At 34.4% G+C, this 20,441-nt stretch overlaps 1 protein-coding gene across 1 annotated transcript in view; it reads right to left on the reverse strand.

The window, feature by feature from the left end:
* The window catches only part of LOC131842813 (neuropeptide FF receptor 2-like), a 151,788-nt gene that overhangs the window by 6,929 nt on the left and 124,418 nt on the right, over positions 1-20,441 (reverse strand). The window contains exon 6 of the mRNA XM_059191379.1: positions 10,777-10,945. Within this exon, the coding sequence (XP_059047362.1) occupies positions 10,777-10,945 (169 nt within the window). The remainder of the gene's footprint in view (positions 1-10,776; positions 10,946-20,441) is intronic.

Consider the following 20,441-nt stretch of genomic DNA (forward strand, 5'->3'; position numbering starts at 1 on the left):
TGCACATTACATGTCGAAACATGACAGACTACTCTTCAACTTTTCCGACTCTGCCGCTACTTTCTTACTTCCTCTGATGTATTCATTCTCATTTTCTTCATTGTTTTCATCTCCACAATCGCATTTCAGTTATATATATTCTTCAAAGTTCAATCATTCTTCGATACTAACGCTCCTTTCTTACTTCTTCTGGTGTATTCATTCTCTATCTTCTTCATTGTTTTCTCCATCTCAATATTTCAGATATATATATCTTGTTCAAAATTTTATTAACCTGCAATTATTTTTCTCAATATTGGTATATTCCAATTGGTACGGTATAAAAATTTTATAATAATCTCATGATAATTCACACAGCGCCATCTGACCCAAGTTAAGCTAGTTAAAGCTTGTGTTATGGGTACTAGATAACTGATACAAATACATAGATATATATTTTTTTAAATACATACATATTATACATAGAAAACACCAAGACCAATCCAAACAATCATACTCCTGAATACAAAATTTTGTGCCATGCGAGGAATTGAACCCGCGACCATCAGAAGTACATAAGTGCGCTAAACCGTCAGACCACTTAACTTAAATTTACCATGTAACTATTATTTACTAGTTGCGTGGTAATCCCAGTGAAAATAAATATATAAGCGCCTGCATCACCGTTAAGGCCATAAAGCAAGTAAGCTTAAGTAAACTTAAAGCTGGCGTGGGATCAGGGGCGGATCGTGAATTTGTGGGGCCCTGTGCTAAATCTACCCAGGGACCTACCTAATTATAGTACTCAACTAAAAAAATACACCGACCAAAAACAAGCGACCAGATATTCCCCGTTCCTTTCTATAGACGCGCACTTGCATGGGTTGATTGATCTCAGGGTTGCCAACCTTATGATAGATTTTTAACATTCTAGATATTTTCTTATATTCTAAATAAATATCGTTTCAGTGGGGAGTGGATACCCTTTGTATCCGGAGCCCTGGGCTACAGCCCAAAAAGCAAGGTTTTTTAACATATTAGATATTTTTTTATATTCTAAATATCGTTTCAGTAGGGACTGGGGGCCCGAGGATACCTCGGGGCCCTGGGCTGCAGCCCAAAAAGCCCTTAGGTAGATCCACCCCTGCCCAGGATAAATCAGTTTAACTAACACTGAAGGCAAAGACTAGGTTAAATCTGTGTAACCTTCGATATCTCACGTTACGGTCACAAGAAAACTGTTTTGTAAACTCATAAACCAACGGATACTTAGATTAAACGGTTTTATTATCGCCTACATGAGCCTGCAACTTCATACTCTAGGTTTTTTTATAATGGTGGATTATAGAATTGTGTACTTGTCTGCTCTACCGATATGTCTTGGTGGAGGATAATGAGATCAGCAAGGTTAGGTCAGTTATGACGGTAACTATTCTAGGAAACAACTACGAGGAGGTTCATTTGACATGATACATTGGTAGCAGTGGGTTACTAGTTACCAATCGTTTGATGATCTCAGTGGTCTAGCGCAGGGGTTCCCAAATAGTTTCTGCTGCGTACCACTTCAAAAAAGATCTCAAACCTTGCGTACCAATTGTAGCAACCACACTAATATTATAAATGTGAAAGTTTGTGAGTATGTGTGTATGTTTGTTTTACTGATAGCCGCTCGTACCCCTTGATACAACTTCACGTACCCCTGGGGGTACGCGTACCACTAATTGGGAAACACGGTAGTTTTGCACACTGCTATACTTCCGCATGTTTGATTCCTCGCACGGTTTAAACATTTGTATTCATGAGTATGATTGTTTGTATTGCTCTGGATATTTTCTATGTGAGGGGAGGTGTGTTGGCGCTACCGTGGTAGATTACCGTCGTAAAAGCCGTGTCCACAGAAACGATTTATATTTGTTTATTTACATTATTATTACATCTGTATATATGTATGTTAGTCTGTATTGTATTTATACTATGGGTTATTAGTAACCTGATATAAATATATATTCATCCTTTACCATATTCATAATTTAAGAGATACGCTCTTGTCGCGGTGGAGCTCTTGCCACTTTCCACTATCTTCCATGATACGCTTTAATATGTAATATATGTCATCATCACTATCATCACCATCATCATCATCATCATCATCATTTGCTTCTTCCATACCTCATTCATATGTGCTTTAATATGTAATCTATGTCATCATCACTATCATCACCATCATCATCATCATCATTTGCTTCTCCCTTTCCTTACCTCATTTATTTGGGCTTTAATATATATATTTATTTACATATAAACGTTAAGTATTTCCAACAGTACCCATAACACAAGCTCTACTTAGACAATACACACATAATATCACTCATAAATGGTCATTCCAGAAGACTAGTATGTTGTGCCTCTACTCTTAGCATTTTAGAAGTTGGGTAAAAAGGTTTTAGGATTTTATCTTTTAAGGAAACGTAATAAGTAATAGAATGTTCTGTGGAAACTTATCAAACTTGTATCGAACACCGATACTTGCAATACGCAATCTAACTTTACCTATTCAAGATTACTCAGTTACGATAGTCAGCTGCTTAGCGATCAGTTAAGCAGTAACTACTATAATTAGACAGACAGCCTCGGTGACCTAGCGGATTAGCACACCGCCTTACCTAAAATGGGTTCTGCTCATTTAATACGAACATTTGCTTTTTCAATCATAGTTTTTTTTAAAGTAAAATCACTGTAAACTCTTGAACAGAGATTTCAGAGATGCTTCCTCTAGCGTACACCTTATTTGTGGAATGACCAACCTCCCGAAGTTTTCTCGCGAGATGAATGAAGGAATGGGGTATTTCAAGAAGGAACTTTTAAGAACCTAATTGTACTAGATTATCTAAGGGTCGACGATGCTCACGTGACTCCCCTGGTGTATCTGGCGTCCATAGGCTACGATAACCGTTTACCATTAGATGCACCGTAACCTTATTTGCCATCGTTGTTAAAACCAAGCTATATTATAAGCCTACGTAATACTGTAAATCCAACTTTACTACATTTGAAGTCGGCCATAATTAAAACCCAATATCAATATCAAATCTATTATCTAAATTTAGCTCGAAATGTTACATTACATAAACTTTACTATTGAAACTGAGTCAAGAGCGAAAACAGTAAATCCGATGCAGTTAATCCGATATGCCTGTTACTATGATAAGGCGATGTTCAAATTCTCTGAAAAGGCATATAGCGCTAGCATATTTTAACGAGTACTGAGAAATTTCAGGAATAAATTCTACGTTGTAATATTATATTGTACTCGCTGTACCCGCGACTTCGTCCGCGTGGACTTTAACTTAATTTTCTAAAATAAAAGTGGCCTAAGTTACTCCTTATTACATCAACTGCCCATAAAAGATTTATTTACCACCTACCCGTTGTTCTTCAGTTTACCCGTGATCATGACGGTTGAATCCCCGAAATATCGGGGATGTATTGTATTGTACTGTATGTTGGACTCCAGTCTCCGCAATTAGCCTCTCATTCGGGCCGTTGTGCGTGCAGAGCCAGACTACTAAAATAGTCAGCCAAGCTCCTCCCAAAAGCGCAGAAGACTCCTGGTGTTTTCACAGGCTTCACGGAACGACCTCACCGTTCCGAGGATTTGTTTTCGTTGTGGGACCACTGCCGCGCACTCCAGGATTACGTGAGCCGCCGTTACTTCAGCTTCAAAGCAGCCCCAACAAAGGGGACTGTCTGTAGCATCAATTTTGTATAATTGTTTGTTTAAGGAACAATGGCCCGTTATTGTCCCTATCATTATTTTAAAGTTATACCTATCTTAGATTAAGTAGGCGTGTTGTTAATTAATATTAACAAATATCGGGGATAAAACGTGGTAAGATTTACTTATCATACTTTATGCTCTTTTCTTGGAACATTCAATATCGTATCGTATATTTCTGTCGGGAATGGGTTCACCCAGATGGTTTGCAATAAAATACCAATACTAATTGAGCTGACTAAGTTCTACCTTGTTGGTTCGTCATGTAATTTGTTTTATTTTTTTGTATTTGTAATTTAAACAGAGTAGTCTATCAACTGTCTAAATAGACATGGGTCTAAATGAGAAAATGCCATCCGTTTCACTCAACTTAATAAGTGAATTGCTTCGAATTTCGTCTTATTTATATATATAGGATTCGAAAAAACTAAACATGTAATAGAGGTTGAGCTCATTACGATATGGGAAACAAATATAGCTAAGTACCATGTAAAAAAACAAGTAAATATTACAAAGTATTAAACGAATTGACGAAAATGGCGATGTGGTTTACTTATATGCGGTCAAAGTGGGATCGAGAGATCATCACCATCATCTCAGTTTGGAAGACGTCCACTGCTGAATAAAGGCTTGACCCAAAGATCTTTACGATAATCAGTCCTGCTCTGCTCGCATCCATTGCTTTCCAGCGATCTTGACCAGATCGTCGGTCCACCTTGCTCCACGCTGCATTTTCCGGTCCAAAGAAATCTCTCTCCAGTATTCTAAAAGATCTTGGTCAAGAGGCCAAGTCAACAGGCCAAGACTGCTTTAGATACACATTCTAGTGAACGTGTATCTAAAGCAGCACTAGCAGGATCCTACCAGATTGGGCCAGAGAAACATGAGAGGTGAAGGTGAGTGTTGACGTACGCCGCATCTAAAACCTACACCAGAGCCACAAAACGGAAACTGCTCGGAGTTTTTCTCTCTACCACTCGATGCATCGGATTCCTGCACTGTGTATCTATCGGAGTAATAAGAAGTTCGTCTCTACTGAAGCGTTGTTAGTTTGAAATCTCTGAATGTCTGACAAATTCAAGATGTGGAACTCCAATATTGTTTTCTATTACAAGCTTGAGAAAGATGCAAGATGTTGCGATCTCGTTCTATCGCATGTTCGCGAAACGTATCAACAATTTAGATCATGGTTAGGTTTTACCTATTATTTGTTGTCGATACGTGCCCTATGTACCCCAGCGGTATGAGCTATCTATAAATAACTAGATACTTGTACCAGGAGTGCAATACAACGTAATTGGTTTCCAGTTTCGATCACGTTCCTCTATTTACAGCTATCGGCCTGGCTCTTATTTGATCTCGCTGAATGATGTATACATTATATATAAGCAATCACTACATGGAATGTACAGTCCAATTCATAATAATAATTCACACAGCGCTATTTATTTCGAAGATAATCATAGCTTGTGATATGGGTACTACACACCCGTGTTACGCGAAGTAATAACAGCGATGCTGTTTATGTACATATATCATTAGTTTATTTCCTTTTAACAAAAACACAATAGCATACATTAAAGCTCTCTATATTTTTGTAATCATATAGAGGCTAATTTAAAAAAATTAAGAGCTGAGTTTATATCAGTTCTTCTAAGCTCAAAAGCACTCAAAACTGAAGGTAGATTTGACGTATAATAAGTCTATAATAGAACTAGATGGATAAAGATATTTTGATTCGATTTGATTTGATAGGCGATTATCATCTATGGGACGGGACACAGGGACAGTCCCTGTTTGGGCGCCAATCTATGGGACACTGTTACTGTCATTGTTTGGGCGCCAATCTATGGGACACGTTCATGAGTATGATTGTTTGTATCGGTCTGGGTGTTTTCTATGTATAATATGTATGTATTTACGAAAAAAAAATATCTATGTATTTATTTATCAGTTATCTAGTACCCATAACACAAGCTTTAGCTAGCTTAACTTGGGTCTAGATGGCGCTGTGTGAATTGTCCTAAGGTTATTATTAGTATTATTGTCCCTGTTTGGGTGCCAATCTATGGGATACAGTTACTGTTCCTGTTTGGGCGCCAACCTATGGGACACAGTTACTGTGCTTGTTTGGGCGCCAATCTATGGGACACGGTTATTGTCCCTGTTTGGGTGCCAATCTATGGGAGACGGTTATTGTCCCTGTTTGGGTGCCAATCTATGGGAAACGGTTACAATCCCTATTTGGGTGCCACTCTATGAGATACAGTTATTGTTCCTGTTTGGGCGCCAATCTATGGGACAAAATAGTATGTAAGATCAATATTTTGTGTAAATTTTGTTAGTTCACACTCTCTCTGTAAGATACATCGTCTCAAATGACAACAACGTATTATTATCCTGGAACATCAACACTTACTATCAGATAGCGTACTTGCCATACTTACATAAAATAATGGGTCCTAAAAATAAAATCCTCTCTCAACATCACACAATCAACACTCTCAACATTTGACAGCTTCGATGGTCTTACGGTTTAACACAGCGCTTTATTTCCGCTGATCGCGGGTTCGATTCCTCGCACAGTGCAACATATTCATGTGCATAATTATTTGTTTGAATTAAATTGTCTGAATGTTCTCTACCTATATTATATATGTATTTACAAAAAATATCTAAGTATCTGCTTACCATGGGACTAGATGGCGCTGTGTTAATTGTCTAGTGTTATTTATTATTACAAATATAAACTCCATCAGTTCTAAGGAAACAGGAGTCACAAAAGCCGTGAAAGTTACTGTAACTTTATGAAGGAAACTTTGGTGACACTAATTAGAAACGGTAATTAGTAATTGCTGGTTGATGTTGAGATTTATTCCAATGTTACGCTCAATTTCAATTTTTATAAAACAGTTGACGTTGATAATTTGTAACTTGTGTTCCCTGAGAAATACAACCTCAGATTCTTCAAGTCTATGGTAAATAGATTTCTTCTCTGTAAGCGCGCTACATCCTAGATCTTGCTATGATTTATCATCAGATGAGTCATATAAGTCATATGCCAAGGTATCCTCGAGTTAACATGGGGTTTCTACTTCCTCCTACTCCATATATCTCCAACATGCTCTCAGATCTAAATGATATTCAGATCCGAGAGGAATATAGGACATATTTTCGAGTTGGCATGTAGATTTTGATAACAATTCTGATATCATCCTTACTAATATTACTTTATTATTAATATTATAAATGCGAAAGTAGCTCTGTCTATCTGTCTCGATTTCACGCCAAAACTACTGTTTTGAACTGTATGTATTTTACATACTCGGGCATACTCGTATATACTGTTTTGTTTATTGTTAAATTCTTTGATCAAATTGAGAATAGATTAATAGGGTAGTCTCTGAAATGGCTGGATCTATTTTGACGAAATTTTTTTTTTTGGAAGGTTGCATCAGCTACCTGCCATGAAAAATTTCATACTCCTTAAATTTACATCAGTAATAAGCTACTGTTACTTTAGAAAAAAAAGTTGAATTCCATGCAGACGAAGTCGCGATTACAGCTAGTCTAATATAAAAAGATAGTTGTGTAGCAATCTGAATTATATAGAACCTTAATGATTTTCAAACTTATCTATACATATAAATAAAATTGGAGTGTCTGTTTGTAATATTGAAATAATCATTTTTTACTACATGCATATGAATAAATATATATAATATAAATATGATACATACACCAAAAAATCACTTTTTACAATTTTTGTCTGTCTGTCTGTCGGTCTGTTTGTTCCGGCTAATATCTGAAATGGCTGGACCGATTTTGACGAAACTTTTTTTTGGCAGGTAGCTGATGTAATAAAGAGTAACTTAGACGAGGTCGCGAGTACAGCTAATATAAAAAGATAGTTGTGTAGCAGTAATCTGTAAATTAAACATCATAATATATAAGTTTCATGATGTTCAAACTTATAATTAGTATAATTATGGTCGAATTTGGACTAACAACCACTAGTAAATAATTTGCTCTACCGAACAACTCTGTCGTAAGATTAATACTTACGACCTGCATCCATTACCCCATCAACAAAACTAACGAAATTGTTTTGACATATTGTTGTCCCTTTTTGAAAGTGAATAGTGAATAGCAACAACGATAGATGGCAAAGTTCAAATTTGTTATCTATCAGCAAAATTTAATCTGTCAACATAATGTTGTTAGCATTCAAAATTGAGTTCTTATATCAATGAAACTAGGTTGATATTCGCTGTTTATATTGGATCTCGTCTCTTTGAAATTAATGTAGTAAGTGAATCGCCTATCACTTCAAGGTAATTTATAGTTTTAAAGGTCAGAAGTTTAAATGCAGATAAATGAGAAGACTCAGAGAGTATACCTGTTCAGGAAACTGATAATAAAGGTCAGTTGTAACAGATTAGAATAGTACGCAGTAGTTACGACATTTATAACATTTTTATTGTTAATTATGGGATACAGTCACCTAGATACATCAAAATAATAATTGCATTTAATAATGTCTAGTAAGACAAATTCAATATTGTCTACTAAGCACTGCTGTGTCTAAACTGTGTCACCCCACCTTACATTTTCTTATTGTTATTTAGTATATAAGATCATTATTTCTATGTACATATTGTCAGTTTATTATCATCTGTAATATACATCGTCTCGACCAACAACATCGTATCATTCACCCGCAACATTAATAATCTTATATATAAAATTCTCGTGTCACAATGTTAGTTAGCATACTCCTCTGAAACTGCTTGACAGATTTTTACAGAATTTTATATGCATATTCAGTAGGTCTGAGAATCGGCTACTATCTATTTTTCATAACCTTAAGTGATAAGGGTTGTCCACCTCTAACATTATATTTTATTTTTTTGGGCAAAATTTTTTATTATGTGTCATTAAAAATGTATAAACAACCCTAAATTTTCACTCTTCTATCACCAACCCCTATTTTTTAATAGCGGTATTAATTGTTAATAGCAAAACGTTTGCCGGGACAGCTAGTTATATATATTATTTCGCTGGTCTGTTATATTTGCAGCAAAGATTTGTATATTTGTAATTTAGCGGGTAAGTATGTACCTGTAAAGTGCCGCCTCTGTCGCCTCACTGCGAGCTCAATCGAGCATTTATTCACTTTGAAAAAGTAAAAACTGTCTGATTTGTGCAATCAACCACCGTGCACGCTGCTCTAAAGTTAATCTCTATAGAATCTATAGTTTTTGTGTTTGTACTTTATATATCATTGTGATCTGTGCGACAGCTATTTAGAGGTGGTCTCCTGGAGTACGAGCCCGATATATTGCAGGTAACATTGGATGTTTTAATCAGTCAGCAAATTAACATTATATTTCTGAATCAGTGACCGCGCCCTACCACCACGCAGTATCCTCATCATCTAAATATATATAACTCAAAGGTGACTGACTGACATAGTGATCTATCAACGCACAGCCCAAACCACTGGACGGATCGGGTTGAAATTTGGCATGCAGGTAGATGTTATGACGTAGACATCCGAAAGGATTTTGATTAATTCTACCCCCAAGGGGATAAAATAGGGGATGAAAGTTTGTATGAAACTCAATCAATTTTAAACCGATCGGGCTGAGACTTTACATGCATAAAGGTTCTATGACGTAGGCATCCCCTAAGAAAGGATTTTGATAAATTTCACCCCTAAGGGGATGAAAGTTGGTGTAAATCTTCTTAGATTTTCGACTGAATTTTTGAACTGAAATTAAAGATTGGAGCTACTACGAAGAAGACGTTCGCTTAAATAGAATTTTGACAAATTCAACCCCCATGGGGATAAAATAAGCGATTATGCGGAATGCAAACGTATTAGTTTTAATCAGTACCGAAAGTAATGGAACGAATAAATTAACGCGAGCGAAGCCGCGGACAAAAGCTAGTATAACATATTATAATGTCTGTTATTTGAGTAGATCATCTATTGATAACAACCTTAGAGGTCGTAAGAAAAAAGACATGCATAAGTAGTAACTGTCCAATAAGAGTAAACAATTTAGACTTTGACTATATAAAACACTTCGACCTATTTAATCTTATCTACTTATCCAACTAGTTGATTGTGTATTTAATAGTTTGAAGATACAACATTTAAAAAACAACACCCAAGTTTCGTGCCCATTCTTCATGTGATGAGACAGTTTTCCGAATGAGCGGTAGATTAAAATAAATACGAAAAAATCACTATACAATGGTGCTGAAATTTTAGTTTACTTGAATAAAGAATTTTCTTGTCTATTCAAAATTAGTTGAATTTTTAAAATATTAGTTGTTCATTAATTTTTTTATAATAGTAACATTGTTTAATATTACAAAACATTCAGAAATATAAATACTATTAATTTCACACACAAGTTTTTGCATATTTTTTAAGCAACTCATTGTTTATCCAAGGAGACATACCACTGCTTTTCAGTTCCTACCTGTAGAATTTTTTTTTCACATTGACTCGCCAAACTGCGGAACAGTTTGTTGGAAAGATATCGCTCAATTTTTATCAAATATTTACCTATATACATAAAAACACGTTTTTATAAAAATTTAGCAATAATGTATGTACAATTTCTGTTTTTAAACTATATCTAAAAGTGCTCTTTTTAATTTCGACTTCAGTACTGGTCTACTTAAATTAGAGTTTCGTTGTAACCCATCTAAATTGTTATATATTTTTGGAATCAAAAACCCCGTTGTTCTTTCCCCGTAATAATTGAATCGCTCTCGATTGACCAAATTTACTTTATATTATAGATATTTTTTAATACAATTTTGTGCTCATTATTGCTATACTGCTCCAGAGCTATCAAATATTTACCTTACTACGCACGGGTAGTATTTTACAATATTTTAATAAATTTAAATATAACAAAGCCTTTTAGTGTAGTTAAAATGTACAGTACATTTTCATTTCCCAGAGAATATATAATAGACGAGCCGTTTAGAACTGTACTCACCTATAAATAAGGCATATGGTAGATAAATGCTGAGATCCTTAGGATCGACTGCGTTTATGTCCAGCAGTAATTGCATAATGTTGTACGGCATCCAGCACAATGCGAACAATACTGCCAATAGCAGCAGTATCCACGCCACTCGCTTCCTCTCCTTCATTAATCTTAAACCCTGTAAAAAAAATAATGTACTCAACATTATAATCCAGGAAAATTCACACAACTCCATCAAGTCCCAAGCTCGGCAGAGTGTGTGTTATAGATACTAGACAATTGATAGAATACTTAAATATATTTTTTTAACATATACATACATCGAAAACACTCAGACACAAACAATCAGACTCATAAATACAAACGTTTACACCGTACGAGGAATTAAACCTACAACATTCTTGCTCATTTTTCCAGTTATGAATTTGAATTTTGAAGAATCAAAATAATACGGATATTAAATCTAAATATATATAACTCAAAGGTGACTGACGTAGTGATCTATCAACGCAAAGCCCAAACCACTGGATGGATCGGGCTGAAATTTGGCATGCAGGTAGATGTTATGACGTAGGCATCCGCTAAGAAAGGATTTTGATTAATTCTACCCCCAAGGTGATGAAAGTTTGTTTGAAACTTTGTCAATTTTAAACCTATCGGGCTGAGACTTTGTATGCATAAAGCTATGACGTAGGCATTCCCTAAGAAAGGATTTTAATAAATTCTACCTCTAAGGGGATAAATTAACGTGAGCGAAGCCGCAGGCAAAAGCTAGTACCATATAATATACATAAAATGAATAAAAAAAAAAATTCATGTTATTTACTTAAACTGCCCACTAATCTCGGTTTACCCTATGGTCGACTGGGAAAAATGCCTTATGGTGTTAAAAACGCCATTTCTTCATTTCCGCCATCATTGTACCCTCATTTTTGTATTTGTGCATTAAAGTTTAAATAAATAAACAAATCCTGAACTTTTCAGTCTTCACACATAGATACTTTCATGAGTACGACGTACAAGTCAAGCATCAGCACTGGAAACCAGCGCTGGACGATCCAGTCCAGTAATAGCTGAGTTTGTACCTATTGCCAATCATAATAAATATGTATAAATGTGTAACTATATTACTATATTAATATTGGCAATAAATGGATTTATTATAGATATTTGAGTGGTAGAATCAAAATATGACTATTCAAAAGTGCTTGTAATGAGTTTATTTGAATAAAGATTATTTCTACTTCTATTATTATTATCAATATATTCTTATAATGAAACGCAGTGCAGAATAAAGAAAAGCTTATATTAAGTCGCCTACATTTCATTATAGGTAACTCTCGTATCAAATATCAGTCAATAATATAATATCGGCTTAGTAGGAGGAATTCTATATTACGTTCTCTGCACCTGACCCTACTTTCTCCAGTCCTTAATACTCTTAGGCTAGATTTCACCAAACAAACTGATCGCGATTAGTTCTAACTGAACGCAATTAAAACTTTTAAACGCGTTTTAGAAATTGTGTGTTAAAGCTTCAATTTGCATTTCACCACTACAATTTGAACTAGTTTTCGCTAAATTCATTTACAAATTATAAACACCCGATTTTCTACGGTTAGCTCTTTAAACGTGATTAAAGAAGCTGTCACTTGTCAAATAGTCAGCAATAGATTTTTGACAATATGATATCGGGAATAAAAAGAAAATTGCCAGTAGTGTAAAAAAATCCTCAATAAAATAATGTTTATAGGTAAAAGTTGTTGTTATGTCCTTTGTAGTCTACAGTAACTTAAATAAAAAACTATAAAAAATATCCTAATTACCACATGATTGGATTACAAATATTTCTTAAAATTATTTAAGTTAAATTACCCATTGCATCAAATATTATTTTATGAGCGTGTAACACTGTGAACGAATGAAAATCTAAACTTCATTTTGGTAAACGCGATCTATATAATGCTGGTGAATTCCATTTAAAGTAAAACGAGATCAACGTGGATCTTTTTTTCGAGTTTACGCTGAACTCCGGTTCCTTGAACTTGTTTATACTGCGATAGGTGAAATCCAGCCTTAGACTGGATTTCATCTATCGCAACTGGATTGATTGGAAACTGATCGTGTTTAGTTCGAACTAAATACAGTTAAAACGTTTAAACAAGATCAAAGTTTCATTTTGCATTTCACCACTACAATCTGAACTAGTTTTTGCTAAACCTATTTACAAATTCTGTACGCCCGGTTACTCACGGTTAATTCTTTAAATGTGTTTAAAGCAGCTATCAGTTGTCAACTGTCGACCTTTCTCTTACCCAATACTTTTATCTTCCAGATTGTCTGTTAGAGATCGCTTTGTGTGATTAGGCCGCTTTATGTTCGTATATTTTTCTTTTTGTAATTATTTGTTCTTTTATTTATATATAAAGCGTTTTTATTATTACTATAATTATTATTCTCTTTTTACAGCTTAAGCTGGTGACTAGTACCGAGGACGAGACATGCCAAGTCTCTCGTTACTTTATTTTGCTGGATGGTTCATTCTGTGGCATTTAGGAAGCGACGGACTATTGCACATGTATTTTCTTTTTTATTATATGATTCATATATCTCTCTTTTCACGTAATACATTCAAAAACACGAGCCTTAGCCAAGCGTGAATCAGTTATATGATGACGATAAAAGTGATGAAGAAAGAAATTTTCTTACAATACGACATGTATTGAGAATGACGGCTGTTTGTAATAGTTCTATTGTAGAGGAGGGGATTTGCAAGAAAGTTTTTGAAGAAGAAGTGTTTGATAAGACTTCTTGGTATAATTCCTGAGGATGACAAAACTGCAACGTGTCTAGGTGTTTGCTGAGACTTCGTGGTATCATTCCTGTGGATGACAAAACTGCAACGTGTCTAGGTGTTTGCTGAGACTTCTTGGTATAATTCCTGAGGATGACAAAACTGCAACGTGTCTATGTGTTTGCATTCCATTCCATAGATGAATTTATAGATGATAGCAATATATAGCAAGAATAAGTTTATTTGCGGACAACGTTATAATTTTAATTTTCATACTGCTTTCTTGATATATGATAGCGTAGCGGCTTTTGTATTGATTGCCGCATGCATCCTTATGTAAAGTACGAATACTGTAACTACCATATAGTAATTTTTGTAGCTGTGACGTGGTCGTGTGGAATGAGTAGTCATGCTCACTAAAATGTCCAGACATGTGGCGGCGTGGTGGGCCGTCAATGGGCTCCCTAAAATATGGTCGAGCGCAGTGATGGCTGGCTCCGTCATACTCGTGAACGAGTGCTGCTTGTAGGGACTGGTCTGCTCTTATCACTACGACTGATTTAATCTTATTGCATGATTATATTTGACCCAAAAAATTAGTGCTTGTTGGTGGTTTGTATTCACACGTTTCGACTTGTAAATGTAAACTTACAAGGATTATTTAAAAGAGCAACACACAAGTTTCTTGCTCGTTCTTCTTGTGATGAGACAGCTTTCCGAACGAGTGGTAGATAAAAAACAAATTGTTATGACTATTCAAAAATGCTTAAATTAAGTTTATTTGAATAAATGATTTTCTATTCTATTCTATTCTATTGTTTTTTTAATTTATTGCTAGATCTGTATACTTCGTTAGTTTTTCATTGAGGGTACTTTGGATATTGTGTATGTTTGGGATGGCTATATCTACAAGATATTTATAATGATAGGGTTCCCTTAATTATTCTGGTACACACATCAGTAATTGATAACAGAGTTATGTATGCATGATGTCATTAAATATGAATATTGGTGCTATGATTGTGTTTGATTTAAGCTTCGATGATATGATAGTAATTAAACTACACATACATATAAATAAAATTGGAGTGTCTGTTTGTAATATTGAAATAACCGTCACTACATGCATATGTATAATAATAATAATATTTATTTTCCACAAAAAAACCTATATGAATATAAATACGGCACATAGGTACATCAAAATAAAATTTATCTGTCGGTCTATCTGTTTGTTCCGGCTAATCTCTGAAATGTCTGGACCGATTTTGACGGGACTTTTATTGACAGGTAGCTGTACCTATCTTAATATGTTATTATAATATATTACATAGTATAAAACAAAGTCGCTGTCGCTCTCTGTCCCTATGTATGCTAAAATGCGCAACGGATTTTGAAGCGGTTTTTTTAACATATAAAGTGATTCTAGAGGAAGGTTTATACATATAATACATGTACACCCGTGCGACGCCGGAACGAATAGCTAGTAACAAATAATTAACAAGGTATAACTCCTCATACCCATTAATTTCCCTGCCACCCTTTAAACCGAAACATAATATTAACCCCAAACTTAAATGCTCACGTACGATGCGGTTTCAGAGGAATTTCCTTTCGCCAATACTCAAGTTGTGGATTGAATTTCCTGCCGAGGATCCCTCTAGAGAATGCAACATAGGGTTTTAGTCGAATGGTATATTAAGGTTTCTTAAGGGCCGAGGTAATGTTTGTAGAGACAGTACTAATATTTCAAGTTATGATTGGTTAACGGTAACGATTTATTATTAAAAATTAATAGAAATAATGTTATGTTACAACTTAATTTATTCACTTTTAAAGACATTTCCTAATTCTACAGAATCTATACTAACTTCTTATAAAGAGGAAAAGTTTTATACTATTTTAAACTTGACGCGGTTATTATTTATACATATAATTAGTAAAAATCACGGGATCTTACCACGTTTTATATTTATTTGCTGAGTTCCCGATATTTCTGTAGTGTTTCAACCACCATGATCACGGGTAAACTGAAGAGCAGCGGGTAGATGGAAAATGAAATATTTTTATGGGCAGACATATGCGTCTACCTTCACACGTCTTCGTTTGTTGCTACTACTGGAACTCGCTCGATATTCATCTCGGCAAACTGTACTCACAGTACCTTTAAGTACGTTTAAGACACTTTTTGATCGCGTTTTTCGTTTTTGTTTAATTAAACCAATCACTGGATTCCAGGCAATAGAGAGCCTATAACCGTCTTCTCGATTGAAATTTTTTTTTCAATCGAGAAGACGGTTATACGTATAGCCACGTATAGAGGAAAAGTTTGTTTGTTTGTATTGAATAGGCTCCGAAACTACTAAACCGAATTGAAAAATTCTTTCACCATTAGGAAGCTACTATGTCTGAGTGATATGGGCTATATTATATTTCCAAAAAAAATAGGGAATATTATAAAAACTCGAATAATGTAACCCAAGGTGTAAAAAAATTACATTAAATTACCGCGTGCGCTGCGATAAATATTGATGATAGATCAAAATGATGTACTATGATTTTGTAAAACACATCATTTTCTATCTATAAAAAGTGACCCGACGGCATGTGTCCGACTATTAAATATATCATAATAATTATAAAATTTAATTGTAATGTCGCCGCTAGAATAAGCCCTTTATTTAGATCTTGCTATTAATCTTTAACAAAATAAAGAAACCTTTACATAACTTTCGGAATTATTCAATTTGGACATTCCATTCGAATGATATTACGTATTTAGAAATGTAAATATTAGAAAATAACCTCGCTCTAGGATAGGTATAAACCAAATGTGATGTAGGGTCATCACTGAGGTATGGGAGGGAGATACTTGCTAAGATAAGATAATCAGGGAAGTTAGCAATAGCAGTTACTTAAATGCATACCTAAAATCGTCTACCTAGTGGTTTTTAATTGAAAGTTTTAAAAATTATGAACGAATATGAGAGCTCATTTTCATGGAATTGCAGATAGTGATTTCAAAGAATACCTGCTCAAACTTGTGGAAATATTTTTTACCACTCCAAATTTAAACAAAAATTATGATTTTAAATTCAAAATTCAAAGATCATTTATTCATGTAGGACATTTTAGCCGCTTATGAACGTCAAGTTTTTACATTATAATTTTTTTCCCTACCATCCAGTTTGGTATATAGATTCAAATGAGAAGACCTAGCAAGAAACTCAATTGAATTACTTTTTTTTTAAAAGCCAGTTTATTTACAATGTATAGGTATGTATAGGTGTCTATGTCTAACATTAAATGAAAATTCCGTACATGAACAATTATTGCCATGCACGCTCGTCATTCAAGTAATCGTTTAGTGAGTAATAAATAGGCTTTGCTCAGTAAATATGATTTAACAAATGTTTTGAATTTATTTAAGGGTAATTCCAATATATGATGAAACAGATGTATATATAATACGAACGATAAATGGTTGATAGTTTGTATTCACACGTTTCGACTTGTAAATGTAATCTTACAAGGATTAATTAAAAGAGCAACACACAAGTTTCTTGCTCGTTCTTCTTGTGATGAGACAGCTTTCCGAACGAGTGGTAGATAAAAATTGTTCTGACTATTCAAAAGTGCTTAAATTAAGTTTATTTGAATAAATAATTTTCTATTCTATTCTATTCTAATGAAACTCCACTAAAACTAGAAGATACCATCTTGAAATTAAAAGAAGCAGGTGCTATGGATATTGTAGAGAGTGTTTTATGTAACAAAGTAACTATTAAGTAATTTGTGACGAAGCGAAAAACTTTGACGCGTTGCTCCCTAATAGCGTGATGCACTCAGACTCTGTGTCGTAAATCACTAATCTACTTATCACCATCTAGCTGTTATATCTTGGCGAATAAGTCAATTTCTTTACGATATTATTCATAATATCCCATAACTGGGCCATAAGCACAGTGTAATTAGATGTCAGAGACAAATGGTGTATTTTTTCAATACACAAAGAAATTTTAACCATTGTTCTTAAACCCAGTTATGAGGTAATTTACAATACTCACTTCCTTTTGTATACGACGATGATTTTGGGTTACAATACAAGTTTTAAAGCAAGATTGATGTGTATAATTTTTATTGTAATAATTTAAATTAATACAAAATTTAGGTCGGATTCAAGGAAACGGAGAACAGCGTGAACTCGAAAAAAAGAACGACGTTGATCTCGTTTTACTTTAAATGAATTCACCGGCGTTATACAGATCGCGTTTACCAAAATGAAGTTTAGATTTTCATTCGTTCACAGTGTTACACGCTCATAAAATAATATTTGATGCAATGGGTAATTTAAATAAAATAATTCTAATAAATATTTATAATTCAATCATGTGATAATTAGGATAAGTTTTTTAATTTTTAATTTAATAAGTATCGTCGACTACAAAGTATAAAACAACAACCTTTACCTATAAACTAGTATACAAATATTTTATTGAGGACTTTTTTTATATTACTGGCAATTTTCTTTTTATTCCCGATATTGTATTGTCAAAAAATTTATTGATGACTGTTTGACAACTGACAGCTGCTTTAAATACGTTTAAAGAATTAACTGTAGGAAATCAGACGTTCAGAATTTATAAACGTGTTTAGCGAAATTTGTAGTGGTGAAATGCAAAATGAAGCTTTGAACAAGTTAAAACATTTTAATGGCGTTCAGTACGAACTAAACGTGATAAGTTTCTTTGGTGAAATCCGACCTTAGTAAATTAAATTATATTAATCAATATTATTTTTTTAGAGGAATAAAATGTCAGTTGTCATGACGCATCAGCCCATCTGCACCTTTCTAGGGTAAAGGATTCGTGGACCACGAGAGGTATGGTCGTGTTACATGCCTCCCATTCGTAAATTAAAAACAAGAGAAGGGGTCTGCATAGTCGGATCAGGCCGTACAGGTTGCGGAAGACTGCTCGCGCATTCCAGTAACTCTGACACTTTTGTTCGGAATGCGCGAGGGAATGAAGAGTTCTTCTCTTTCTACACCTAGGGGTTTTCACTCGGAAGGAGTCCGGCAGTACCCATTACCTCCCCCTGTGCGGGCGAGTCTTCATAACAATTTTCCCAAGACAAAAAAATATCGGAACTAACCTCTTTGCCCCGGTATCTGCTTCAGGAGTAAACTTAACTGAGCCCCTTGATGGGCGAGCTGCTTATTATTACTATTTTTAAACGTAATATTATGATATGAACATTATGATAAACTATAATGGATAAGAAAAAGAGATAGACAAAAACTATCACAATTAAGTACAGTAATAAATACACATACATATACATATATATATATATATATATATATATATATATATACCTACATTTGGAAGAATTAGATCTTTGCTCGAGCAACCGAGAGAGGTAAATTGCGTTCACTGCTTTCCATCACATTATTCTGAATACTGAATTTCAGTATACTAAAACGGTTTGTTTATGTAGGAATGTTTTTCTTACTTGCAAGAGGGAACATCCCTCAGTGTCTAATTATTAAATCCATTATTCTAAGGTTACCTTGATAAGACTGCTTTCTTCTTATCAGTTACTAGTTTTTACCCGCGGCTTCGCTCGCGTTAATTTATCCCCTTGGGGGTGGAATTTATCAAAATTCTTTCTTAGTAGATGCCTACGTCATAGTAGCTTTATGCATGCAAAATCTCAGCCCGATTGGTTTAAAATTGACAAAGTTTCATACAAACTCTCATCCCCTATTTTATCTCCTTGGGGGTAGAATTAATCAAAATCCTTTCTTAGCGGATGTCTACGTCATAACATCTACCTGCATGCCAAATTTCAGCCCGATCTGTCCAGTGGTTTGGGCTGTGCGTTGATAGATCACTACGTCAGTCACCTTTGAGTTATATATTATATATTTAAATATAGGTATAATTAATTGGTATTTCTTCTTATGAATGAAGAAGAACATGAAACAACTAATAAACGTGTAGTACCTTCAATTGAATCTGCTTTTTGATCATCGGTGCGTGGTTGTTGCCAGTAATAGATCTTTTGTTATCTATACCCAGTTATTGACAATACTTGTGTAAATATTTACAATACGTCTGCAAATGTGTAACTCCTAAATTGGGTAAGTATTAATTGTGAATTGAATTTCACGTCACAAAGAGAAAGGTGAATTATCGAGAAAACTAAATTGGCGTAAGAAATTATTGATGGAGGCAATTGAAATTTAATATATCAGGTACTAGCTACTACACGGCTGTACATTTATTACATATATAAGCCTTCCTCTTGAATTACTCTATCTATTAAAAAAACCGTTTCAAAATAAGATACAGCCGTCCCTATGGGACGGACAGACAGCAACAGTGACTTTGTTTTATACTATGTAACAATAATTAAGTCTGAAAGGTTTTTAGAAGTCAATAAGTACTATATTCGTGCATGAGAGAAACATCAGGTAGAGTATGGTTAATAACTAAAGGTATTTATTTTAATACTAGCTGTGCCCTCGGTTTTACCTGCGTGAAATTTATAGCTCATATGTCATTCTGTATAAAAACTATATGTCTAAGTATTTATTAATTTATATTAGTTATCCATAAGATAAACTCTGCCAACTGTGGGACTAGATGGCCGTAACGCAACAAAAATTTGCAGATTTTTCCAAACTGAAGAGGAAACGCACGAACATCTTATGTGGTTGTAGCCCATAAAAAATAGACTTCTGTCGATGCACTCGATACTTATGCAAAATTAAACATAAACTACTGGAACATTATCTCAATTTGTAACTTTTTACTGCTCTCTTTCTTTTATTATTTCTTCTATTCTACTCTCCTTAGTTCTGTGACTGTCAGAC

This window comes from Achroia grisella, unplaced genomic scaffold, assembly GCF_030625045.1.
Source record: "Achroia grisella isolate CSIRO2021 unplaced genomic scaffold, CSIRO_AGI_Agris_v1 utg2506, whole genome shotgun sequence".
In the NCBI taxonomy this organism is placed as follows: domain Eukaryota; kingdom Metazoa; phylum Arthropoda; class Insecta; order Lepidoptera; family Pyralidae; genus Achroia; species Achroia grisella.